General features: G+C 48.4%; 1 protein-coding gene across 3 annotated transcripts in view; it reads right to left on the minus strand.

Annotated features, from left to right (window-relative positions):
- Snx29 (sorting nexin 29) overlaps positions 1 to 27,819 on the minus strand; it is a 524,875-nt gene that overhangs the window by 39,853 nt on the left and 457,203 nt on the right. For all 3 annotated transcript variants that reach the window (XM_008829910.3, XM_029562003.1, XM_029562004.1), the window contains one exon: positions 16,537 to 16,677. In XM_008829910.3, the coding sequence (XP_008828132.1) occupies positions 16,537 to 16,677 (141 nt within the window). The remainder of the gene's footprint in view (positions 1 to 16,536; positions 16,678 to 27,819) is intronic.

The raw sequence follows: 27,819 nt of genomic DNA on the forward strand, positions 1-27,819 counted from the left end.
AAAAATTTATTTATTCACTTTTATTTTATGTGTATGTGTGTATTGCCTGCATCTAGGTAAGTGCACCTGTGTGGTGCAATGCCCGCAAAGGTCAGAAGAGGCTGTCAAATTCCCTGGGACTGGAGTTACAGACATTTGTTAGCTGCCACGTGAGTGCTGGGATTCCAACCCGGGTCTTCTGCAAGAACAACTAGTGTTCTTAACCGCTGAGCCATCTCTCCAGCCCTCTAGCAACTCTTTAAAGAAGCCTGAGTGAACTAAGAGATCACATGACCAGCAATTCCACTCCTAGATGGAAGGGAATGAAATGAATGAAAAACGAAAGCATAGAACGGCCACCAGCCAATGTTCACAGCAGGATTCTTCATCAAAGCCAGAAGGTGGACATAAGTATCTATCAGAACTGATGAATGGCCAGGCAAAAATGTGGCATGTCCTTACAGTGGAATCTTATTTGACAATAAAAAGAAAATACTGATGCATGCCACAACATAGATGAATCTTGAAAACAGTATCCTGTGAGTCATAAAAGGCAACATAGTACATGATTCTAGTCACAAGAAACTTTCAGAACAGAAAAACCTGTGTTTACAGAAAGAAGAGTTGTGTTTGCCTCGGGTGTGTATAATGGAGCATGACTAGTGGGTAGAGCTTCTTTCTGGAGTGATGGAAATGTTCTAAAATGTGCCATGGAAATGGCTACACAACCCTGTGAATACATGAAAAACCAGTGGTGTGTGTGAGCACTATTACCCATAAAGCTGTTTAAAACAAAACAGAGTCCAAGGGCTGGGGAGATGCTCTGTCAGTAAAGTGCTTCCTTGTACAAACACAAGGACTGAGCTCAATCCCCAGGGAACTCATGTCAAAAAAGACAGGCATGGTGGTGAGTGTTAGCACTCAAAGGACCAGGCAAATGGAGTCAGGTGGATTCCTAAGACTCACTGGCCAGCCAGATTAGTCTAGAGTTTCAAGGCAGTAAGAGACCCTGTGTGGATGCCTCCTGAGAATAACATCTCAGTTGATCTCTGGCTTCCACATGCATATGAACACATGTGCATGCATACTCACAACACACACACACACATAAGATTAAAACAACAACAAAAACAAACAAACAACAAACAAGAACAGGCATCTGACCACAGCAGACCAATGAAATTTCATCCCAGAGTTTTACTCAACTGCTGGGAAAGGGAAGCATCTTTCTCCTGGTCAATCATTTCTTCTGGAAAGGATATCAGCAGAAAGGAGAAGAGAGGCAGCGAGAAGAAGGAGAGGTGGGCTTGTAGGAGCCCTGGAGCCAGCCATGCCTGTAGCCTGCTCTTCAGCCACTGCATCTGCATCTGAGCCTCATGCACTCCCAATCTGGGGGCTGTATGCTCAGCTTTTGACTGCAGTTTTGAACCTTTTGAGGCAGGTCATAGACTGTGTAGGTCATAAACCTACCCCCTACCTCTTCCTTGAACTGCCTGCCCTGGAACCCCCCCCCCCGTACTCAGCAGCCTCCCAGTGTTCCAATCCAGCCAAGGTTGCTCTCCCACTTGGATGGCACCAGGCACTGCTCTGTAACTCAGCTGCTTAAAAAATAAACAGGAGCCGGATTCTTTCCAACAGTTTGTCCTGCCCTGATATTTATTATCTAGCACCTACTTCACAAAAAGAAACTAAGAGGGAAGAAATAGGGAGAAGAAATGGGAGAGATGGGGTCAGCTCCAAACAGCAATGATGTGTGGTACCCCCAGAGGGCTGGGGAGGGTGAGCCTGAGATCTGGGGTGGGACACTGGTAGGGTCCTGTGTGGCCGTGGCCAGCCCATCAGTCCCTTTTTCAGAATGATGTTTTCAAATCATGGAACCTTTACACAGGATTAGAAAGAAAAGCTCTTGCCTTTGAACACATTTCTCAGAGTCATGACAGAGAAGGACAAGGGCTTTTTTTGATGATTCATCAAATGCCAAGGAAGGTCTAGAGGCAGGTCCTATGGCTACAGCAAAGTCATCATAAATTTTAGGCTCCTCAGGGAGGATGGCAGCAGTTGTGCTATGGCCTCACAAACATCTGAGACTTGCAATGGGGAAGCCTGGGGCTCCCCTGCTGCTGCTAGGTCTCACTGTCCATGTTCTCAGGCACAGTTCATTTCATGCATCTGAAAACCTCCTCCCAGCTAAGGGCACTCTTGGGTGAAGTTGTAGAAACTTGTGGATCTAGCTGTGTGAAGTAGGTCACTGGGGGCAAATCCTTAAGGGGTATGTTAGCCCTGCCCCACTTCCTGCTTGGTCCTCTGGTTTATGGTTAGCTATGATGTAAACAGCCTCCTCCACACACTCCTGCCACCATGATGCTCTGCCCAGGTTTGTGGGGCCAAGAATCCATGGGCTGAACTTCTGAAACAAGGAGCCAAAGTAAGGCTTTCCTCTTTAAATAGTTTCTGCCGGGTGTTTGGCCACAGTAACAGAACTGATTAACAAATAGAAGTGCAGTTCTGTTCCAGACTCCAGAAGGAGCCTGAATAATCAGGCTGAGCCTCCAGACCTCAATGTCCGCATCTGAAAAATAGGGCTATGGACGGTACCCTGCCCACTAGAGAGAGCTGATGAGACTGGCAGGCAGTGGGTGGCATTAAAGGGCACTTTAGCCAGGAGACACAGGAAATCCCACATGTTACCTAGGTCTGGAGTCACCAGAGGTTCCCAAGCACTTCCTATAGGCTGAGTGGAGCTGTAAGCCTGGTACTCACATGATCTTATGATGACCAATCTTTACAGAAGAAGACATAAAGGCACAGAGTCTATACTGGTGTCAGGATTTAAACCACATGCCCTATCCCCAGAGCCTCGCCTCTCTTCTATGGTCTTCTCCCAAAGGAGGAAAACATCCTTGGTTGTGAAGCTCACAAATCTGTATTGGGTACCCACCTGCCTGTGTCAGAGGCCATCCTGAGCCTGGACACAGAAGCCCCTGAGCCTCTACCAGGAACAGGACTCTTTCCATTCTAGTAGCCAGAAAGAAGCCAACAGTCAAGAGGCCAGAACTGGGAACCCAGTACGTGATGTGGACCTGGTATGGCCAACACATACCCCATGTTGAGCCTGCCTATACACTAATGTCCCAGGTAGTGATGACATATGTCCACTGCCTCTCAGTTCAACAGTCCCTTACCCTGCCCTATCCTGCCCCTCTGACTAGCTTGAGTCTTCCAGTAGACTCACTTGGCCACTGCACAATGTGTGGCTCCATGCGGAAGTACATTTACTGATGGGCTTGAGAGTCCCATTTCTGCTGGGCTGAACAGTCCGTGAATGAGGCAGGGTCAGCACTGTCCTCACCACTGCCTTGAGGGCCTCTATTGAATGATTGTGAGGGAGAAGCACACAGGAAATGAGGGCACAGCGAGGGCCTGACCATTTGTATGTGGAGAGCTGCCTTGGAGGGTGACAGGACATAGGCCCTCACCTTGGACTAAGCTGATTCTGGCTACCTATTCTCTGTCCTTGGTGCTGATATTGTGGCTAAACAGACATCAGTAGGATCCAGGGGTGAGAATCTAGGTAAGGCATGTCTGCTATTTGCCCTGCCTAGGCGCAGCCTTCCCGGCACACCCATCAGTCCCCTGGCACAGCACCACCCACTGGAAAGGGGCAACTGTTAGGAGTCCAGAATCAAAGCATCTGAGGCTTAAGTGCCCCATCCCCAAAGCCTCAATGGAGAGCAGGGTTTGCTGTGTCACTGAAAGAACCAGCTTTGCTGGCAAGAACCCCAGTTCTTTGCTGCTTCTGAGGGAGACCTGCCCATGAAAACCCCTAGGAAAGGCTGTATTCCTCCCCTGCAGGATTCAGGAGCAAGCACAAGACAGGGAACAGAGAAAAGGTGAAGGCAGGGATCACACAGGAAGCCAGGCCTGCTTGGCGGGTTTGTCCAACCTCCCAGAAGACTGATCTGCCTGTCCAAAATGAGCTCTGCACCCAGAACTCAGCACATAGAGCCACCTGTGATGCCCTGTGATCGAAGGTCAGGTCCACACACAGGAATGGTGTGTGACGGTCCTGCCACCTCTATGTTCACTCTCATCTTGAAGGGGAGCTGAGTAATTCCACTCTGGTTGACAACAGTAGAAAAGGTTTTTTATATGTGTAAGTTGAAGTTCTATGCTGTGCTGACTCGCTGTTGCCTAGGCTTCCTTTCCAGCACAGTTGGCCACAGCTCTTTTAGCTACTTCATGCCATTCAGAGAGCAGTAGCGTTCATCCACATGCATATTGACGTGGCTAGTATGCCCCCTCCCCACCCAAACTGAAGTCTTTGGAACACAGCCCGGTCTGGCTAGTTCCTCTGCTGAATAGCTTCACTTGTGCACTTGACACACCCGGGAAAAGGGAATGTCAAGTAGAAAATTTCTTGTGGGCATCTGTGAGGCATTTTCTTGATTGTGAGGCATCTTCTTGATTACTGAGTGATGTTGGAGGGCCCAGCCTATCGTGGATAGTGTTACCCCTGGGCAGGTGGTCCTGGGTTGAGCACAGGCCAGAGGAGCAAGCCAGTAAGCAGTCCTCCTCCATAATCTCTACTTCAGCTTCTGCCTCCAGGTTCCTGACCCGAGTTCCCTCAATGTTGGACTGCGACCTGGGAGATATGAGAGGAAATAAACCCTTCCTCAAGTTGCTTTTTGGTCAGACTGTTTTATTCCTATTGTACACAGGCTAGCACACAGTAAGAGCTCAAGAAAGAGGTGGTAGGATGGGAGTGGCTGCCTTGGTTGTGGGAAGTCAGGTTCTCCCAGCCATGAGCATACATTTCTATCACCATCATTGCTGTCCTGATCATTAGACACAAGCCTGTCTCAGGAGGAATGTGGCCCGTGGGTCACCAGCCAACACATTCTGCCCCAGGACTGTCCACAGCATTGTTCTGGACCTTTCCATAGAGACCAAAGTCACCTGTGTGGGTCTGACTCTCTTGCAGCCTCTGTTTCCACCAGGTTTGTTCCAGGTCTCCTAAGCCTAGGTCAGCTTTCAAGGGCTCTCACTAGCCTGCTCTGCCATGTCCTCCCAGGTCTCCCTGTGTGCCCATGCCTCCACCTGGCAATGACATCTCTGAACTGCAAACTGCACCTTGTCATCCTCTGCTGAAAGCTTTTATGGCTCTTCCAGTACACATGTACCCATGTTTAAACAAATGAACAGCTAAACATACAAGTCATGCTAAAACCACACAGGGAAAAAACAAAGGAATCAAGGAAGCCCTACTGGAGGCAGGTAACTTATTCTGGGCAGCTGGGAAAGGGCTTCTGACAATACAGAACTCAAGCTATGGCTTGACAGAGAAGAAAGACGAGGTTCCTGGAGCAGTGGGGCAACGTACAAAAACTGCATGGATGTGCAAAGGTCCTGAGGCAAGAAGGGCTCAAGGGTTCAAGGTTTAAGAGGGACATGCACTGACCTGTGAGGTGTGGCAGGGAAGACAATCCCATGGCCACAGGGATGTGGAAAAGAAAAATGTGACCATGCTCAAGGTAAAGCCATTGGCACTGCGCCTAGCATACAGTCAGCATTCAACCAAGAACCACAATTCTTACAGAGATGGCCCTGTGGATATGAACAAGGGTCTGTTTATTCTCTGCTCACAGGAATAAGGTGGCCCAATTCATGGAGGGGGATTGAAGAGCCAGTCTCAAAATCTCCTTTGTGACACAAAACAGTTCCATTTTTCAAGGGCTTATGGGGATCAGGCACTTGGCTCGAAAAAGCTTAAAAACTCATTAAAAAAGAACCGCACCTTCTCTCAGAGAGCAGAAGCATAGAGAAATTAAATGATGAGAAATGTTCCAAGAGGCTGGCTGAGCTTAACACATCTGTGACCCGACAGACAGGACCAGCTCTCCAGAGAAACTGCTCTGCTCCCCAGGATGAAAAGCTTTCCCAACAGTCAAAGAGAGGAGTTGAGGGGTGGGTTCATCCAGAAATCCCGTTAAAGACTATGGTTTGAGGGTAGTGGTGGTGCAGAGCTGGAGTGATGGCTCCATCAGTAAGGAGCCTGCTGCACAAGCACGAGGACCTGAATTCAACCCCCAAGAACCCAAGTAAAACAGTCAGGCCTGGTGGCATGCACTTGTAAGCCCAGTGCTCGGAAGGCTGAGACAAGCAGATGCCTAGAGGTCTCTGGGCAGCCAGTTGAATCTAATCAGCGAGCTCTTGGTTCCTGTTTCAAAAAGCAAGGTGGATGGTGCCTGAGGAATGACACCTAAGAGTAACCTCTGATGTCCACACCCACATACGTTCATACATACATGCACACACAAAGAACACGGTTCAGGGCTCAGTGTCCCTCCATGTAGAGATACAAATTCAGCCTCTGCTGGTACAAGATACTGCACCGGCCTCTCGGGGCACTGCTTCCTCCAACATCAATCTAGAGAGGGCGGCATCCATGCAAACAAGCCTGTTCACAACAGAAGTGGGTTGTGCAGGAGGTGGGGGGACACAGAGAGGAGCTGAGATCCTGGATCCAGGACAAGGGAGGCCAAGCTGTAACCTTCACAAAGTGACAAGGCTGTACTACATGGCAAGATATCATCTCAACAGACAACAGCCTCATTTCAGCGAGGTGAGAAACAGAGGCAGAGGACCAGGCAAGGAGAGAGACAAGTATCAAGAATGTGTGTGCCTCCATGCTCACAAACACCACCAGTGCAAACTATCTGAGCTACTTTTATGTTGCTGTGATAAAATACCTCACAAAAATTGCAGTGCAGAGGGCTACCGTCCATCATGGTAGGGAAAACATGGCACCAGACGGGGAAGGCATGGAGGCAGAAACAAAGGCCAGCTGGTCACATTCCATCTTCAGCCAGGAAGCAGAGAGTGGACGGGAAGTAGGACTAGGCTAGAAAGCCTCAAGGCCCACGCCCAGTGACCCACTTCCTCCAGCAAAGTGCCACCTTCTAGAGGTTCCGTGACCTAACCAAACAGAGCCTCAGCTGAGGACCGGCTTTCAAACACATGAGCCTATGGGGGCATTTCACATCCAACCCACAACAGAAACCACATTACTTCCCTATAGACCTGTTTCCAAAGCTAAGACCTGGCTTGAGCGCCAGGCGCTGTGTTGACTGCATGTTCACAAGAACCTGAGCTGCCAACAGCTCTCCACAAAGCTGATCCCTATCGAGCACAAGTGACTTGCTCAGGGTCACACAGCCAGAGTGCCCCAGCAGAAGGACCGGACAGAGACCAGTGAGATCCCCCAGCCCACACTCTTTCCTCCTGGATCCCACGGCTCCTGACGGAAACTGGGATCAGGGAAAGAACTAAAATGTCTGAGACACTACAAATATTTTTTTCCAGCACGCTAAATATTGCAGTACCCAGCTCTCCATATGAACAGGAGTACTAGAGGGGAAGGTAGCAATTATTCTCAATTACTCCAAAAGAGAGTGAGAGCCGAGGAGGACCCTTCTCCAGTGCCATTTTAATCAGTTTCCAAAACCGCGAGGAAAAGCAGCAAATAGAACACAGGGTAAGTGTAGTCTGAAGGCCTTTTGAGCTGGAGGGGGGATTAAATAATGATATACAAGTAAGCTAACAGCCCCAGAAATGTTGTGGACATCGAATGCCTGGCAGAGCATCAAGTGTCTTGCATGCAATTCATGTCAATTAAGAAAGCAGTGGGCTTGGCACAGAAACGGGGCTCTCCAGCTCAGCCAGACATGGGTGAAGTGGGGAACTGCAGAGTGTGGCTAATTGGGAAGGCTGGTCCCCACATTTCACATAGCTCCTCTTTGTAATCGAGCAGAGCTGGTTTGGTGTTTTTGAGACAGGGTCTGGTTATATAATCCAGCTTGGCCTGGAACTTGCTATGTAGCCCTAGCTGACTTCTAACTCAGAGTCCTCCAGACTCAGCCATCACATATGACTGAAGAAATTAAACATCCTGCAAACAGTGGACAGATCAGACAGAGCCACACAGGAACCAAACATCTCTTATAATCAACAGCCATGTAAATACCTTCCAATCAAAGGATGGAAGAGCCCAGAGGAAGAGAACTGATGATCAAACAAAACTGCTGCTACACCCCCAGCTGTGAGGCCTGGGCTCACAGACTCATTACACGTCCTCTGTACCTGGTCTGCTCCAGCAACAACTTCATGGTGCCCAGAGAGAACTGGACATTAGGCAGCTGGCATGGTGGGAAAGAAACTCAGAGAGGGTTGGCTCTTGTTCTGAGATCAGAGAAGGCTTCCTGGGGGTGGTGTTAAAGGCCATAACACAAAAAGCTCACAGTACAAGACAACCAGGACCATCCTGAGTTCAGTCTCTCCCTGTGCCACAGGCAGTAGGCATGGGGACAGAGCGGCACTGACTCTTCTAGTCGAAATAAATGAATGAAAAATTTCTATTAGATTTAAATTTGCTATGACAGATCAGCCTTCCTTCAAGAGACCTCACTTACTATATACATATATTTAGTGAGAGGAATACATGTATATTTTCTTCCACTTCAAGTCTGAGCTCATGTGTACCGCTGTCCTGAGATGGCTTTTCTGGCAGGATGACTCTGGCTACTGCTCTTCTGGAAAGTACTTTCAGTACTGTTGATCGTACTCAGGAGAAAACCAGGTTGGTTGTAGGAAGAGTTGGCCCCTCTTACACCAGGCCTGAGTGCATGAATGTTGCCTCGGTTCCTGGCTTTGATGGTAGCTTCTTTATTCTCTCCAGTTTCTCTTTGGAAAACAAGCAACTTTGGATATGCGTCTAGTCCCCACATCTCTCCACTCCAAGCAGGGCTGCTTCCATCCTCTTTAGGGTTGTGTACACAGAGGAATTTCTAGGGGGATCCCCAAGGTGCTGCAGCTCCACCAGAAGTCTGTGGAAACTTATTTGGTGGATGGCTGGCTCCCAGGTGTGGGTGATGGGTTAGGGGTTTCTGTGTGGAGGCTGTAACAGAGTGTGGCTATGTTCCTGGCTCTGTGACCTATGAGCTCCTGGGCTTCGGTGGGATGCTCACTGCCGGTGAGCCTGTGTCCACTTGTGCCATGTTTCATATGGAGTTTGACAGAAAATGCACAATGAGAAAATGAACAGAAAACCCCAGCTATGCATTCAAGCTTGGCATGGGATGCCAGGGCACAGGGTGCTAGGGGGCCTCTGTGCCAGGCCTGCCCACTGCACAGACCCAGAGTCCCAGTGTCACTAGTAATGAGGAGCACTAAGTTCTGCTTGCCCCTCCTCCCACCCTGCCCCTGCAGCTCTCTACTTAAATTGGAACATGCACTTAGACATTCCTCTAAGCACTTTACAAACTTCATTGCCTTTGATCTTCACAGAAACTACACTAGAAGTACTATGACTATTCCTGCTTATAGGAGGGAAATAGGCTCAGAGAGGTCAAGTAACCTACCCAAGGCCACACAGCTAGTAAAACCACAGGAATCTTTCCCTCTACTTCTCTCCCCTTTCCCCTTCCTTCCTTTCCTGTTTCTTCTTTCTCCCCCATCCCTGACTTCCTCTCTCACATCCCTCTCTCCTTCCTCTTTAACTCTCAACATCTTTAATATAAGCACATACATAAAGGAATGAATGAATGGGTAGGTGTGTGTATGCTGTCACATACTTTGGGATTACAGAGGACTGAGGATGGACCACAAGGACAGTATATAAGCTCCACAGATGGTCCCAAGTATGTGTGGGGTGCTGGTGGTAGATGGCTTAGCAGGAGAGAGAGGTGATCCCAGCTAGCCTAGCCACCAAGAAGAATTGGCTCAGAGATGATGTGAAGGTCACCTGCTGGGTGGGGCTAACTAGTCTGCTCACCCACCCTCCAGGGTTCAGTGACAGACTGTGTGAGAGCCCTTGCACACAGAGGCTGAGGCTAAGACTTTGTAGACTGTCCAGACACTGTCAAGCAAGTTGGCCTTGGCTAAATCCGCTCACCTTCCTGTGCCTTTATTTCCCCAGCTATAAAGTGAGATAACAGCTGTATCTCTACCTCTGGTCAGGAGTGGGGGGTATGCAGCAGTAGGCAAAATGATGCCTTCACATAAAACCTGATCACTAACCATGCCCAATTCCTGAAGCTTATGAGTGTGGGATTTGGCATGCAAAGGCCATTCTCCCTGGCCTCTTTTGCAAAGATGGCTAAATTAAGGACCATGTGGTAAGGGGAAACCCCCAATCACCCAGGCAGGCCTGATTAATCACACTCCTGGAAGCACAGAACTTCTCCCTGCTGTAGTTAGAAGATGTGACCACACAAGAATGGTCAGGGATGAAACATTGACAATGGGGGTGGGGGGCTGCATGCCAAGGAATGTGGGTGCCTCCAGAAGCCTGAAAGGCAGGTAGATCTCCCTTGAGCCTGCATGAGAAACATGGTCACACTGATGCTGTAATTTTGTATCTTCAAGATTCTCCACTGCTTTTGAGGTTTGCACAAGGTACCATGTATCCCACCCTGGCCTCTAACTCTTCTCCTGCCTTTGCCTCTTGAGTGCTAGGATTTCAGGAGTGTGTCCCACATCTGCAATGCTGTGACCTCAACCTGGGAGCCCGGGGCATGAGGTCCTTTGCTGTGGTGGTCACAGCAACCTGGTGCAGGTGGATGGAAGGCACACACCCCTCAATGGACTCTGTGCCTACTGGCTCCCTCTGTGAAGCTGTCACCAGACAGCCCTGCTGGGTTGTCTAGCATTTGCTTCCTGTGTGCAGCCAGCACCCCTCCTCAGTGTCCTTAGACACAGCTTGTCCTCCTCTAGTTCCCACAATGCCCCCTGTGAACTAGAATCACTCTCCCTTTAGGACAGCCAGCACCTGTCAGAGAGGGCCTTCACTTCCATTCCTCTGCACTTCTTTACAACAAGCCAGGCACTTCTGCACTTGGGACACAACAGTCACACAGAGGAACTCATCAGCCTCAGGTCCTATGAGAGAGTCACCAACTCTGGCTTCCACAGCTCCCTTTTGAGGACCTACATGTGTGAGGGACTGTGTTCAGCAGGAAACTTCCTGGGGCTCAGCAAGCACCACTGTCTTCCGACACTGTTCACTGGTGTATGGGTTTTTAATGAGGATTTGAAGGCATCATTTCTCCAACAAGTTATTATCTGTGGCTCCCGGGAAAGCAATTTGCCTTGACTCAATGCCAAATGAACTTTCAGAGACGGGGGTCTATTGTTTCAGGAAGCGACAGTGGAGCAATAAGGGAAACCTCACAGGACTGGCATAGTTCCCATGGGAGCCTAGCACTGACAGAGGCATGGGCACCGGGGCCTAGCAGGCAGTGGACACAGATCACAGCAGAGTCAGTCAGTCTCTTGACTGCCCTACAAAAGCCATCCAGCCAAAAGAGAAGGGACAGCTACCTCCTGGGCCACCCTGGAAGTTTTCTACTTGGTTTTTTAATTTGGTTTGGGACTTTGTGCTGAGACCCAGTGAAGTGAAGAAGAAAACGTGAGGGCAACTTCCCCATTCATTTCCCTTCACTGACTCACAAAGTGAGGCGTGCTGGTGTGTCAGAGCCTCTCGAGGGAGCTGGGAGGGGTGTGGACCAGTTGGATCTGCCCTGTTCCTGGGCCCTTGCTGATGCAGAAAGGTGGTTAATATGGAGCATTACAAGAAGTTATGTTTGTGACGGGTACATGCAGGGAAGAAAATGAAGCAGAGGTATGGGTGCTAATGAAGAGGTAGCAGAGGGACAGGGGACAGGAATGGCCTTTGAAGACAGAATCCTGCCGAGACCTGACAATGTGGATGTGGCGGAAGCATCCACACAGGGGAACAACCATTCTAGGGAGCAGGAAGCGTGCATGCAAAGGTCCCGGCACAGGAACTGTGGGTGTCTTCAGTGTCCTGGCAGCATGGTGGGGGGAGTGGAACATGACAAGAAGTAGGAGGGGAGGTGGGGGGCATATTGGGGCTACCTCACCAGCCTTCATGAAGAGTTCCCATTGTAAGTGCTATGGCTGCTGCTAGTGGGCTTTAGTACAGAGACTGTCTGACTTACACAGACCTCTGACTATGGGGTTGAAAATGCACTCTAGGAAGCCAGGAGAGGAAAGGGCAGCCATGTGGGGCCACACCAGAGAGGACAGTATAAGTATGAATACCCACACAGAGACACAGTAGCTGAGCATCAGGGGTTGTCTTTGGGAAGCAGAGACCACAGGATATGGTTTGTCACTTGGGATGGCAGAGCTCTGTCCTTTTCTTAGATCAGTGCTGCATGGTGATGTCACTTCGGTGTCACTGGGGGTCATGAGAGCTGCTGTCAAGATGCTGGCAATCTTTCTGAGCATGCTGCAGGCAGGGATATTTGCTCCTGTGGCATTACATGTGTTTGTGTAGCTCTGGTGGCATTACATGTGGCCACATTGCCTACTTTAAAATTGCCTCATTGCTTCCAGAAGGAGCTTCATGAGCCTGCCTTGGTGGGCCTCTTCTTGCTCCCTCTGTCACCAATAGGGTGACATGCATGCAGGTATGGCCTCCAGCAGCCTGAATTCCTATGATGAGCAGAGAGCCCAGCCAACCCATGAGGAATGTGAAACACGAGCCAGAAACTCCTGTGTCAGCTCAAGTCACCAAGATTCTGGGACTGTTAGTTACCTCAGCTACCATAAGCTGCATATACCAGGCAAGAGCCCTGCCTCAAATAAAAGTTAAGTGAGGATGGACACCCAAGGTTGTCCTCTGACCATCCCTTGAGTACCATAGCACACACACACCCTCACTCATCACATATGCACACTATACATACATTCCATAAACACAAAAAGATTAAAAGAGAAGCCCATGCCTACAGTGTTTGCAAGCTAGCAAAAGCTCACACACAGTATGGCTAAGCTCAGGTACAAGGAGTTGTCCTGCTCCTCAGGTTAGCATCCTTAGCACAGTATGCACGGTCTTGGGGTGTATGAAAGGCATGGTGATCTCCAGAGGGGTACTCTGGGCTCCCATGTGTTCACAGCTGAACATGGGCACACATACTATGGTAACAGAAATTCTTTGACTAAGACAAATGTGGAGTCTATAACTACATAATGCTTTCATCTTATCAATTAAAAATGGGCTCAGAGGCTGGAAGATGGTTCAGTGGATAAAGTGATTACCATACAAGCATGAGGACCTGAGTTTAATCCCCAGCACCCAGCCTAACACTGCATAGGCAAAGACAGGAAGATCCCTGGGGCTCACTGGCCAGCCAGCCTCGGAATTGGAAGCTCTGGGTCCCAGTGAGACCCTGTCTCAACTGAAAAAAAAAAAAACAAAAAAAAACCACCCAAAAACTGACAGCCCCTGAGGAATGACACCTGAGTTTGACCTCTAGCCTCCACACATGTCACATATGTGAACCAACACATATGCAAACACACACACACACACACACACACACACACACACACACACACATACACACACTCTCACACACCCAGAGGTTCAGATTGAAGCTAAGATCACATTTGAATTCTAACTGCTTGGCAGCCAGTGATGGGGAATATTCAGAACTCAAGCTAGAAAGATGCTCATCTGACATACAAAAACAAGGCCAAACCATGCAGCCTACTGAACAATGCTCATGTCTGTGAATTCAGAAGTGAGTCAGTTAACAGCCCAAGACTCACGGTGACAAGGTGTTCAAGACTCTGTCACCCCAAGGATGGCTCATGTGGACACTCCTAAATAGCCCAAGCAGACAAGCGAGTCACCCTTGAAGTATTTCACCCAGTCTTGTAGAAGATCCCTACACAGTGACTTTTCTGGGCCCATTTAGATTTAAGCACTCTAGGAATTTTGCCTCAGGACACCAATGCAGATTCTGAGGTACTAGGCTCAGGTGAGTTTGCACCAGCTTGGCCTTTGTCTGAATTCATCAATGGTCCTAGTGGATACTGACAGCCCTGCTTCCTGACTCAGCCTTCTCTTGTGAATTGGAGGAACTGTTCAGCTCTTAGTCCTCTGCCAAAGTGAACTGAATGGAAGGCTGGGTGTGTCTCAGCAACACACAGAGGACAAGAGGAATCACAGCATGATCACTGTCCAACCAGCCAAGGAGAAGTGACAAGGTGGCAGGTCAGGGATGAGGCTGTAGCCTGTGGCTGTTGGCTCCACCTGTCCACAGGAAACTCGGCCAGATATCTGGTTACTACCCAATGGGTCATCCCTGGACCAGGCCCAAGCATGGTGGGTCCCATCATCCTTAAGCTCATTTATTTACAAATAAGGAGCAGGAGGAAAACTGCTCTACAGACATGGATGTCCCAGGGAGCGTCCACTGCACTGGCAAGGACAGGCTTCTCCCGCACTGAGGAGTATGGAGAACACGAAGCAGACCACGAGTGACCTGGTACAAAGAGGAAACCTACTCCCAGTCTCCACTCCACACAGGACAGACCTGGGGTTGCTTCATGCTCTTTCTAGACTACTGAATTGCAAACAACCCTCCCATCCTCTGGCCCGAGTTCACCTGTTCTCACACTCCAGTGCTCAAGGGACTAGAGCCATTGGCAAACTTGTCTCAAAGGACAAAGGCATGGAAAATGAGAGGGCTTGAGGAAGCAGGACATGGGAAGGGAGCTTCTTCAAGCTACAGAAAACACGCTTAACAATGTGTGGTGTGCTAGGCTGAGGAGTGTCCCCCAAAGATGCTCATACCCTAGTTCCCAGAACCTTATATAGCAAATGGCATTGGTAGATGTGGTTAACTTAGGGATTTTGAGTTGGAAGACTACTGTGGATTTTCTGGATGCGCCCACTGTCATCACAAGGAGAGGATCTAAATCAGAGAAGACATGACAATGGTGACAGATGCAGAGGTGAGAGTGATGAAGAGGGCCAGGAGCTGAGAATGCAGTGCTCCTGGATGGTGGCCCAAGCTGAGAAGCAGTGCCACAGAGGGTGCACTGTCAATGCCACCCCAATTCCACCATGGCCTGAGAAGGGTCCTGACCCTCCCTTATCTGACTGTCTGTGTAATACTCAGCGATTGTTGAAGTGCTTCCCTTCCCACTGAATTCTGAATAGGTCATCATGCAACTGTTAACCCCTCAGTACCCAGGCATAACTCCAGGTAGATTAAGTCAGAGCAGGATGTGAGAGGGGATGATAGGCAGTAAACTGTTTTTCATGCTCTCTCAATGACCCTAAGTGCAGACAAGGTGAGGGAAATGCTTCCACACACTAACAGAAGGTGTGGAGTGAGGCCAGCTGCTGGGGCAGATGACTGTGCATGCCCCAAGTTGGGCCCGGACCGGAGTCTGCCTTCTTCAGCCTCACCTGGCCCCTGGTACAGTGACAAATAACAGGTGTTTAATAAAGGTCTGCTAGGCAAATGAATACTAATCATCCAGCAAGCCAGTGGAGGTCTGTACCTCCTTCCTCAGGGAACCTGTATGAACACTGGGGAACAAATTATACCTTCACAACAGGAGTGGCCTATAATAAAAAAAACCTCCTCTGAGAAAGTTCTGGCCCACCGCAGTACATGCAAATAAGCATTATGCCATTGATGACTGAAAACTAGGGGAAAGTCTCATCCAGAATAGTAGCAAGCAAAGTACAAGAAACCAAGATGCTGACTTATTCTGTGTGTGTGTATATGTGTGGGTTCCCATGTACATGTGTGCCTAGGCATGTGAAGGCCAGAAATCAACCTCGAATATTGTATCTCAGGAGCCATCCCTCTTGTTTTTTGAGACAGAGTCTCTCATTGACCAAGGCCTGGCTGATGAGCTAAGCTGGCTGGCCAGTGAGCCCCAGAGAGTCTCCTGTCTCTGTCTCTAACACTGGGATTACAGGAACACATCACTACACTCTGTTTTTTTACGCTGGTACTGAGGGTTGAACTCGGGTCCTTATTTTTGTATGGCAATCACTTACTAACTGAGCTAGCTCTCCAGCCCCTGAAAGCTGTTATTTTGTAAATTTCAAAAACTATATTATTGTATATGTGTGCACATGTGTGTGTACCTGCATGCCACAGTGCACATGTGGAGGTCAGACGACAACTCTGTGGAGTTGGTTCTCTCCTACCACCTTAACGTGGGTTCTGGGGATCAAACTCAGTTCAACAGGCTTGCACAACAAGCACTTATGCCCCCTGAACCATCTTGCTGACCTAACTAGTTTTTAAAATACAGTTTAAAGGCCAGCCTGGTCTACATAGTGAGTTCCAGGACAGCTGGGGCTTTACAATGAGACCCTGTCTCAAAAAGACAAAAAAAAAAAAAAAAAAAAAAAAAAAATAAAAAAAAAAAAAAAAAAAAAAAAAAAAAAAAATACAGTTTAAAGGCCACAGCCAAGCCCACTTGAGTCCACGTTGTCTCAGACTCACTTGCACAACAAGGGTGATGTTGGTTGTTTACAGCAGGAAGTGTACAAGCCACAGAGCTGAGCACACTGGCTCTCAGCTGGCTCCTGCCTAGAGACTAAAGCAGTAGTAGGTAGTGCCCAGCAGCGATCCGCCTGAGCAGGCAGTGCCCATCATTGATCCGCCTGAGCAGGGAGTGCTAAGCAGTGATCCACCTAGTGCAGGCAGTGTCAAGTACCTTGTTTCCGATGGCCTTTTTTGGTGGGAAGTTGTAGGCTCTCACTTGTGGGAACTTGTTCTGTAGCTTGTGGTGCAAACCCCGGAACTCAGTGTACCGCCGATACACGTTCCACTCGTCGTCTTTTATCCGGATGTAGACCTACCAAGCGAGGGCAAGAGGAGGAAAAGGTGAGCCTGAACTTCTCTTAATATCTTCCTCACATAAGGGAAGGAGCTGGCACTGCCACCTCTGGAAACCAGCTCTACTGGCGCAGAGGCCACATCTGCCTCCACACACTGGACATCAAGCACCTGGCACAGAATAGGGACTCAATGGGACTGACGGGACAGTGAGCACAGGAAAAAGTCATTTGGGTGAATGACAGAAGCACCAGGCTGCACAGTGTTTCTCCAACAGCTTGAGTGACAGCAGAGGCACCTTCTGGTTGTCACGTGTGTACTGTCCTTACAAGGTGGTGGCAGTTTAGCAAATCTTTCCCCAAGGAAATCAGCTCTGTAAGTCCTACCAGGCCTGGGACCATGCTGACCAGAGAACACTGACCAGAGCACAGAAGGGGGACAGTTGATATGGGGAAGAGGGGAGTACGGTCAAGACTTTCTAGATTGTCAATGAGCACAGAACAGAAGGTCATACCTAGATGGTATGAACACATCTAAGCAAACATCTTAGTCGAGGAGCACCCTTGATGCCACTCCACAATGTTTTAGATGACCTGAAACCTTCCAGGGGCACAATGCAGCCACTTAGCAAAGGAAATCAGGGAAGTGGGAGACTGGTGGCTGGTTATTTATTTACTTTTTTTTTTTTTTTTTTTGAGACAGGGTTTCATTATGCAGCTCTGACTGGCCTAGAACTTTCTATGTAACCAGGCTGGCCTCAGACTCGCAGAGATCCTCCTGCCTCTGCCTCCTAAGTGCTAGGGCTAAAGGTGTGTGCCACCACACCCAGCAAGACTCCAGTGGGGAGGGTAAAGTCTCAAGGAGAGATGGCTACTGTAATTTGCAGTCAGCAAAGGTCAGTACACACCTTCAAGATTGCTTTATACACCAAGGGAAACAGGCATCACCTCAGTGAGTGATAGATCCTGACCCTGCATTCTTCATAACACATTTGGAAGCCAGTCATTTTCAGGAAGGCATGCCTCCTATATTCTTCCTGGACAGTCCACAAGGATGCTCTGTTTCTGCCTTTGTCCCTGCCCCCTATATACACCCCATTCTCAGTTCTACAGGCCTTGTGTTTAGTCCGGTGACTCCCAAATCTGTATCTTCCTTCCAGACCTCTGACATGAACTGCAGGCCCAAACTTGTATCTTCCTAGGCCCTTCCAACTCTTCCTATGTGAACCTGAGACCAGGCCCTATCCTGTAAGCCTACTCTCCTCCTGGCTTTCATTTTTTCATTTTCAAAGACAAGACAACAGCAAAACCACCCTTGGTGCCTCTATTTTAAAAGCTCCATTGCCTGCAAGCCTGGTCAAGCCAGGGAACAGTCTCCCAGGAGTACAGTGAGGGAGAAGGGTGGCAGGGGTCTGAGGGCAGAGTAGGATCTGGGTGCCCTGACATGTACAGCATGTCCACATTTCTGTCTCTGCATCTGGAGCCCCAGGCCTTCTCATGGGTGTGAAGTGGCCAGTGGGCATTTCTGGAGTTCACTGCAGCTACACCCCTATACCCGGAGGTCACTGATAGGCAGGGGAACAGGGAGAGTCCCCAAGGCTCCACAGACCACCCACAACTGGCTCCAGTTAGCACCCCACACTGATGTGGATAGTGTCCTTATCTCTTTGACTCATGCTCCAAGAAGAAATAATTATCTGTGATCTCAGCAAGCGGGAGGCCCAAGGTTGAGAAGAAGTGAACAAACTCCAGTGAAACACAAGACTGTCAGGGCTCAACAACTGCCACCAATGGTGCGCCTGTGATGGGCTGTAGGTCATTACACCTGGTACATATGTGCGTCACACCAGGCACACACCTCTCTTCTCATCCTCTTCTGATGAAAGCATGGTCTCAGAGAGGCCATGTCACCAGACCAGGCAAGTGGGGAGATGAAGGATTTGAACTCAGAGCTGCCTTCTCCTCCATGTCCCATGATTTCTACCCCAGTAAACTGCTGCAATGGCCGGGGCTCACAGAGATCCCCAGAATCTGAAGCCAGCAGTGTGGGCAGCCAGGAAAAGGCACTCTTTCAGATGCACAGAGGCCTAGATGCCCCTTCCCTGGGCATTCTGCGTGTTCTGTAAGTGTTCTTGCTAGAGAGCCCCCAATTCTACCTTCTCACTTACACCTCTCCCTTTAGATTCAATGATTTAATCTAATGGAATCAAATGCCATTAAAATCATCCCAAATAACCTAACAGCAGATCACCAATAACGTTGTTAGCAACCAAAATTGGAAAATTTGAGATGCAAATGAAGTTGTCCATGAATTCTATTTTACCAAATTGTAGCCTTATTTCACTAAGAACCAAGAGAGCTTATGCTTAAAGTTGTTAAGGTTATTTATTTATTTTCTTTAAAGGGCTCCACCACACAAATTAAGTTTGGCCCCAATTCTCTCAGCTTGAGCCTTGAAGAGAATAATTCCTTAGAGGGATGAAAGAGTCAATCTCTCCTACACATCCAAGACCCCTTTTAAAACAAGTGATAAACATCACTTCAAGTCTCGGCCCTTTCACTCAGCAGAAGGAAGCAAAAGAGGAAGGCACTGCCGACGGCTCGAGTCAAGGTCTGAAATGCAGACCTTGAGATTCCCTTCCCTGGGAAGATTGACCCCAGTAATGCTGATAAAAAATGAGGAGGCAAAGGGGAAGCTGGGGCAGGGGTTTAGTCCCTCGGTGCAGAGAATCCAGAACAAACATGCGTATGGACAGAGCTTTGGGGAGTCGCTTCCACTGAGGAGACAGAGCATCCGTGACCATCAATAAGCAAACAAAGTGTGGCAAATGTGGGGCAGGGAGGAACCCTTACACACTGCTGGGGGAATGTGAACTGGTGTGGCCACTACGGAAATCAGTATGGGGACTCCTCAAAAGACTAAAATAGAACTACCATATGACCCAACTGACCTAACTGTACCCAACTGGGCATATACCTGATGGATGTGAAGTCAGCACATCATGGAGACACCGTGGCAACATGCCTCCTGTATTGGCTACTTCTCTGTTGCTATGATAAAACACCATGACCAAGGCAACTTATAGAAGGAAGAGTCTATTTGGGCTTACAGTTCCAGATGAGAATCCAGCATGGCAGGGGACGCACAGCACGAGGCAGCCAGAGTAGAAAGCTGAGCATGCACAGCACATACAGGAAGAAGAGCGAGCATGCTGGAAGTGGGATGAGGCCACGAACTCTCTTGCCCACTGATGTGCTTCCTCCAGCAAGGCCTCACCCTCTAAACCTCCACAAACAGTGCCACCAACTGGGGTCAAGTATTCAAATACTTGGAGCCTATGGGGACATTCTCATTCAAACCATACCACCATGATTTACTTGCTCTGTGAGAATGAACATTTAAGAAGTCAGGCTAATATGGGCATGGCAGCTACTAACAGTCAAGGGTGGGACCCTTGCACCTCTTTCCTTTGGGTGCAAAACCTAAGAGTACAAGGCAAAATCATAACTTATTACGCTATTAGGAGAAAATATGGCTGGTATCTCCATGGCCTTGGGGAGAAGTAAGGATTCTAACACAGTCCTAAGTCTAAACCAAACATAGACCATAAGGGGCCCTTGTGGGCACTGTTTCTGCTTCTCCACCTCAGCAGTGTTCCTTCCACATGACAGACGTGGCTCAAAATCAGCTGAGCTCAAAAGATCTGCATGATGTTTATGTCAGTCCTGAGTTTAGGAATAAAAATAGAACAAAGACATGTCTTCTTCCTCATCCTCAGGAGAGAGTTTCTACTCTAACTCAAGGAGCTGGAATATCTAATTCAGACCATGGGCCAGGGCAGTGCCCAAGGCTTTGTGGTAAATGTCCATATATGTTTGAGGTACAGTGGGCCCAGCCCTGAGAGGAAGACAAGAGACTGGGTTTGAGCCCCAGCTCTATCTCTTGCTAGCCAAGCGATCCTGCATAAGTTAAGTCACCTCTTCCTCTTGGTAAATGTGGATGAGGCAAACTGGGTGACTTCAGGACAATGTCTAGTATCTCCATCAATATATCTGGCAAAAGTTGGGTGTTCCAGTGTAAAACTCATTATATGCACAGTGGGAGAGAGGAGGAGGGACGTGAAGATAGATGAAGTCTCAGGTGTAAGGCCTGCCAAGCACAGCACAGGCCTCTTTAGCCCAAAGCATGTGCAAGGTTAGGCAAGTTTGTAGAGGGACAGGGCACAGGGCTGTGTACAGGAAAAGCCTGGGCTGGCATCCCAGCCTCCCCACAATAACCCTAGGGATGGCACCCCGCCTTGAGACTCAGTTTTCTCCCCTGCAGAATGGGGACTAGGCCAGCTTTGCCAGGTGGTCACAGGATGTCCCACCTCACCCGCACAGTGAGCAATGGCAGCTATAGATATGGCAAGCCCTGTCACCTCCATCATCCACTGCCTTTGTGTATATGAACTTCCCTATTACAGAATTAGGGGTAATTATAGGATGTGCAGTCACAAAATTAAAGCAGGTAATTACCATGCCTAATTAATTGTCAAATGCTAGGCAGGCAAGGGAAACACAACATAAAGGCAGGCTGTGATTGGGCAGTTCTGTGTCCCCTCTGCCTGCAGAAAGCTCAACAGCCACAGCAGAGGTCAGTAACTGGTCTTCTAGGGTGGGTTTTCAAGCACCAAAATAAACCAAGGATGAGCTCAGTGCTCTGACTCAGCCTGAGCTGAGCGTCCTCTGCATTGACTACAGGCCAGCAGGGCATTTATACACCCTGTCACAAGTGCACCCAGAGGATCCAACCAGAGAGCTATTTTAGGAAGAGGACCTGTAGGAGATACTTGATTGTGGCTCTAAACTTTTGCAAGGATCAAACCCCACAGAGACAATAGCATGCATGTGGCAAGAATGCACAGATAACACTTACACACTGCTGGTTTAGAAGCAAAACATCAGGATGGCTCCACTTGCTGGGCACATGTTAAACATTCTCTTTCTACTCCCAACTTCTGTGTTACAAAAGTCCTGACACCAGAACCAAATGCTTCATTATGTATGCTGGCTTCCCTTTCTCTCTCTTTCTTTCTATCTTTCTCTGTTTTTTACTTCCTCTCCCTCTCTTCTCCCTCCCTGTATGGTACTAGGGAATGAACACAGGACCTCATTAATGCTAAGCAAGTAGCTACCACTGAGCTTTGTAATTTTCTGTGCCTTAAAATGCAATCATGGAGCAAGTAAGACTTGTGAGCATCATGACATGATGTGAAGGGCAGTGGCCCGGCGTGGAGCCTCCAGTGGAGCCCAGGCCCAGAGCACGGTTTTCACTGCAGAGCGAAGCAGGGTACTGGCCTCTGCAGGAAGCCGACTGCCAGCAAGAAGACTGTCACATGCAAACCCAGTCAGATGACATTAGGATAACAAAGATGCTCTTCAAAGTGACTTGAGGTTCCTAATTCATTTTGCTTCTTTAATAGCCAATGAGTGAAATGATTTGTGTTTTGGTTCGCAGCCCATGTTAATGTATCCTCGCTAAAGTTTCCTTTTAATGAAATGGCTTCATGTGTTATTAACTGTAAGTGTCCTCTGTGCTAGAACAAAATGCCCGAATTACCATAGGACTGCACTGATGGAGGGATATTATCACAGCCAAATGCTGAGAAGAAGATGAACGATTTAGCTGAAGAAAAACGACTTTTCAGTTCACTGGTTATGTAAATGAGGCAGACAAGGAAAAGAGGAATGGTGTTATTTACTGAGAATTGCTGGCACAATCCCACAGGCCTTTGGGAGGATACAGAGTAAAGCTTTGGAGATGAAGGGCCCCACACAGTGTCTGCTCTACCTTGAGCTGGAGGCTGACAAAGCTTCCAAGTGGCATGACCCAGTGGTCCCCTCAGGCCAATCTTCCTGCTGGCTTGCTGGCATCTTATAGTCTTTGGCGGTGACCAGATCTGGACACTGGGTTTGGGGTATATGCTTTCTCTAGACCCAAGTCAGGTCTCTTGCCCTGGTCAGACTGGATGGTATCTGCTCAGAATACAACCAGGTGACCTCTTCTATCCCAAGCTCAGGGTAGGCCCTGAAGATACCGTGAACAAAGCCAGGCTTGACTCCTGGCCTCCTGAAACTTAGTCAGCTTGCATAGAAAGGTTCAAATAACCCCACTGAATTCAGATAGAGAAAGAGATGGAGGACAGGGACATGATTCTTGCAGCTGAGTTAGATCGTCAGGTGTGGCAGGTTAGCTGAGCGGGGATGCTTGATCTAGAACAAAAAGAAGACTGAAAAAGTATGTAGGTTTGGTGGCATGTGCCTGTGCTGAGGCAAGAGGATCCTGAATTCAAGACTAGCAGAGATTACACAGGGAACCTTGTCTCAAACAAACAAAAGGGCTAGAGCTACCATTGTATAGTAATTCACCAAAATGACGGAGGGAAAGAGGAGAGGCACCCAAACAGGCTTTGTAGAAGACATGGAATTGTTTCTCTGGCCATGTATATGAGAATCTACAAGAGTGATATACTGCAGACATCAAAGGAATGTGCTCTGTTCAAAAAGGAACCTCATGAATGTTACCATGGCAAAACTGGCAGACTACAGCATCACCTAGCATGCTGTTGGCACTATTGTAAACAAACAAGTTAAAGGCAAGAGTCTCGCCAAGAGAATTAATGTCCATATTGATCATATTGAGTTCTCTAAGAGCACAGGCAACTTTCTGAAGCAGATAGAGGAAAACAACTAGAAGAAAAAGGAAGCCAAAGAGAAATGGACCTGGGCTCAGATGCAGTGCCAGCTGCTCAGCCAGAGAAGCACCATGTGAGAACCAACGGAGAGGACCTGAGCTTCTGGAGCCCATGCCCTATGAATTCATGGCTTAATAGATGTTCACAAAGAAATAAAAGACGTAGACTATTTTTAAAAGCCAGCCAAGTCTAGCATACTTGGGGAGATAGTGCTGAGCCAATTGCAGAGCTGTCTCTTAAAACAAGGTAAATGGCTGCTGAGGAAAGACACCCAAAGTTGACTTCTGTCTTCCACATACACAAGCTTGCACACATGGAAAATCCTGCCATGTGTGACAGCGTGCAAGCAGAGCACACAAAGGGGCTGTTGGGGAGACATGGGGTGAGGGAGGTTGGTCAAGGACTATAAACCCAACTATCTTCTGTGCACAATGACTATAGCTTATAGTCTGCTATCTTCTAGAAAAGTGATAAGAGAACAGATTTTAAGTGCCCTCACCCCCCCACCACCATATACACTAAATTTGGGTGGTAATGGATAAGTTCACTTCCTTGTGGCAGTCATTACATAATGTATATAGATATCAAATTGTCATAATGCACACTTTTGAATAATACAATTTTCATTTATCAAGTATTTTTAAGTGCAAAAGTTCTGAGAGGAGAGGAGAGAGAGGAAAGACTCATTTTGCTAACATTTCAGGGGAGACCACCCATTATGGCAGATAAGGCCTAATGGTGGAACAAACCTGTCCACAGTGAGAGAGAGAGAACGAACGAACAGACTGGGCATGGTAGCACCTGCCTATGAGTGTTCAGCATTCTGGAGGTAGAGGCAGGAGGACTGCAAATTTGAAGCCAGCCTCAGCTACATAGTGAGACTGTCTCAGCAAAGGAACAAGAACGATTATTAAGGGGGAACGGATTTACCCTTGTCAGTCATGCTGGGGACATGAGGCACAGCTGGCATGTTTGGGCCTAAAGAGCAATGAGAAAAGCCAGGCAAGGTAGTTCATGCCTGTAATCCCAGCACTTAAGAGGCTGAGGCAGGAAGAACTACACTGAAGAAAATACCATACCCTTACCCCATCTCAGACCACAGCCCCACCCCAAGTGGGCAGCTGTTCCCAGCGGCCCAGGGTCCTAATGTGGGTCGTCTTAGTTTGGATGGCAGCAGCAGGGGTCAGAGAGAAGCACAAGGTGCAAGTGCCTGGAAGAGGGGAGGCAATTCCTGGAACTCAGGCACAGCTGGAGCCATGTGGATGGGAGTAATCCACCTGCTGGGGGTTGCAGGGATCGTACGTGGAGAATTTAAAATGAAATCTCACTTGATCCTGCTTTTAGAGGTGGAGTCTGGGTATCTGGGTCCCACACACCACATCCCCTTAGCCACACATGCTATGGGTGATGCTCACTAGCTGCTCCATGTGCGGGATTGCTACTACAGAGTGTGAGATTTCACTGGGAAGAGAAGGTAGGAGAATCACCTGAGTCTCTTACTGCTAAGCTTTCCTGGTCTGTGGGAGACAGACAGGGGAACAGAAATGACCTCTGTTTATTCTGGAAAAAAAAAGCAGGGAATATTATGATATACTGATACATATGATTCCAACCAGGTATGTATGAGTGTAGGTATCCCAGAAATACAACCAGGAAACCAATCCAAAAGCAAGCCATGCTGCTCCTGAATGCTGGAAGCTCCTTCTTTTCTTTTGTTCATTCTTCTTCTTTTTTTTTTATATTTTATTACTTTTATTTTATGTGTATGAGTGTATTGCCTGCGTATGTGTAAGTGCACCTGTGTCATGCAATGCCTGTGGAGGTCAGAAGAAGGCAACAGATCCCTTGGAAATGGACTTACGAATAGTTGTGAGCTACCACATGGGTGTTGGGAATCAAACCCAAGTCCTCTATAAGAGCAGCCAGTGCTCTTAACCGCTGAGCCATCTCTCCAGTCTGCTCCTTATTTTCTTTATGGTTTTTCAACTTCTCCTGATTTCCTTTTGTTGGGCTTTGGTAAATGAGAAACAAAGTGATATTTGTCAAGGGAGTGAGGCTTCCACTCAGGACCATAAGGGTGACACATTCTGGTCTCCCTCCTCTCTCCAGATATGACTGAACAATGCTAAAATATAGAATTGTTGAGAAGGTAAAATGAAAAGAATGCCTCTGTCGTTTAAGAGGAAAAATCCAATGTCCAGCAGTGAATGGCATGTAGGGCCATAGTCACAGGGCCTAGGCATGAGGGCTTTCTGGGGACTGGAGACCAGACAGTCCACCCATAACAGATCAAGTTGAGGACCCTGTGCAAAGCCCATGCCTGGGCCCAGGTTGTTGGGAGACCTCTGTTATGCAAAAGTCAAAGCCCCTTCACACCAGACAGCTCATGCAGCTCGGGGAATGTGCCGTGGGCTCCTTTTCATAGCAAGGTGCTTTCTGGCATCATTCCTGTCTCTCCCTTTGAAGTGGCCACCACAGAAGCCTTGACATAAACATGGCCTTTGGCTCTATGCATACCATGCCTTCCTGTGTGTGGTTTTTACAGGTAGACAATAGTCTAGCAGAAACCCACTTCCACATGTAAATAGAATATCTCACAAAGTATCTAAAAGCTTTTACCACTACCCCCATGGTATATAAATATGCTAGTCTTCTCTTAATAGTCGGAGATCAGGTCAGAGACTGGGTCCTGGAAATTGGGTCCCAGAAAGCTGGATCAGCAGAGAGCTGGAGAGCAAGAAGCAGAGATACAATAAAGCTATAAACACAGACTAAGCCGTGCCTTGAGTCCTGTGTCTTACTACCGGCGACCTGATCTCACCGGAGAGCAGCACTCTCCGTTACCGACCCACGGATACCCCAGCTTCGCTGCCTCCGTGCTTCTTCCCTGTGGAGTTCACTGGCCAGAACTTCGCAATCCTGAGGAAGGGCACAAGGGTGTAATAAGAGGTGGGATTCCGACTAGATAATACTCTAGTAGCAGAGGAAGCTCTCCGCTCCAGAGAAGTGTGTAGCTATCAGCTACAGCCAGCATCAGAGAAGTCTGCGCACCTGCAGTCTCCAGAGAGGCACGGCCGGCCAGGACCGCCAGTGGCTAGCCAGCCGGACCAGAACCACAGCGGGAGAGTGCACGCACACCTGACCCTGGGCCACATCCAGAGTAAGTGCTCCTGGGAGCCCAGGCGCGCTCCCCACATCGCTTTCGGCCAGACTCACGCCGGGATTAGCCAGGTGTGGCGGAGCCCCCAGGGTGCCCGCGCACACACCACGTGGGGGTCCAGCGACCCGCCCCATACCAGGTCATCTGCCATACTGGCCTTCATACCACCCCAATGTTTTCCTTCTGAAGATGTTTAGAGGAACATTCCCTTGGAAAAGTCTGACATTCCCAAATATTTTCAGCCTCAAACAGAACTATTGTGATGGCCAGGAAGCTACTGTACTCCTGCAGACCCAGAGTAAAAGCCTGGATGCTGTGTCTGTTGTGGGAGACAAGTTTCAATAGCAGAATGTGTTTCTTGGCCTTGGAAAGAAGGTGAGAAAGGCCATGGTGAGGTCTGTGTCTGCAAGAGCATAGTGACTGAGGAAGCCAAGTCATTCCAAACAACATCTTTCCAGGCCGGCCAAGCCACAGGGCACAGGGTTCCGACCTACTGCACCATGCCCCATGCCTGCTGAGTACCTGCTAATTGTCAAGACTTGTGTTGGCCTCTAGGACACACAGCAGGTGGCCAGTGAGTTGGAATTGTGATCCTGAACACAATCTGGGGACTGTGGCTGCTTTGGGCAAGTCTTGATTGCCCATTCTTACTAGATTTGATATTTTTATTAGCCATATGACCTTTAGTAATTTATGAAGTTGCATCATATGATAAAATGACTGTGTTTACATTTAAAGCCAACCAGTTTAGTTGGCACGCAAACACTTAACAAAAGTAAGCTGTTATAGCAAAAGCTATGTGCCTGCTCTCAAGCAGTCCATACATTACTGAAGGAGACAGACAGACAAAAACTGTGTCCAGTGGAGGAAGTGTTAGGACACAGTGTAGCACAGGTGGCGGGCAGCCAGGAGACACAGTACATCAAGGAAGGCTTCCGAGAGGGGTTGATATCTGAGTCAAGCCTTGGGGGATGAATAGTTGACCAAGGGGTGGGTCAAAGCCATCAGTAGTGCTGTCTGTAGTGATCTTTCTAAATTAAATGTTCTTAAGGACAAGAAAATGGGAAGAATTACACAATCATAGAAGAATCTGGCTTCTGCATAGCAACACATTCAATGCTATAGACACCAGAGAAATAACTGCCTCACCAAGGACAGTTTTAGTGCTTCCAATTCACAGAACAGCTTCAGCCATAGGTGACTGAGGGGCTGTGTCTTGCCCCCAGGATGAGGGCTGAGGGAAGAAGTGTTATGCTGTCAAGCAG

Source organism: Nannospalax galili, unplaced genomic scaffold (assembly GCF_000622305.1).
Source record: "Nannospalax galili isolate Female #2095 unplaced genomic scaffold, S.galili_v1.0 scaffold32, whole genome shotgun sequence".
Taxonomy (NCBI): Eukaryota; Metazoa; Chordata; class Mammalia; order Rodentia; family Spalacidae; genus Nannospalax; species Nannospalax galili.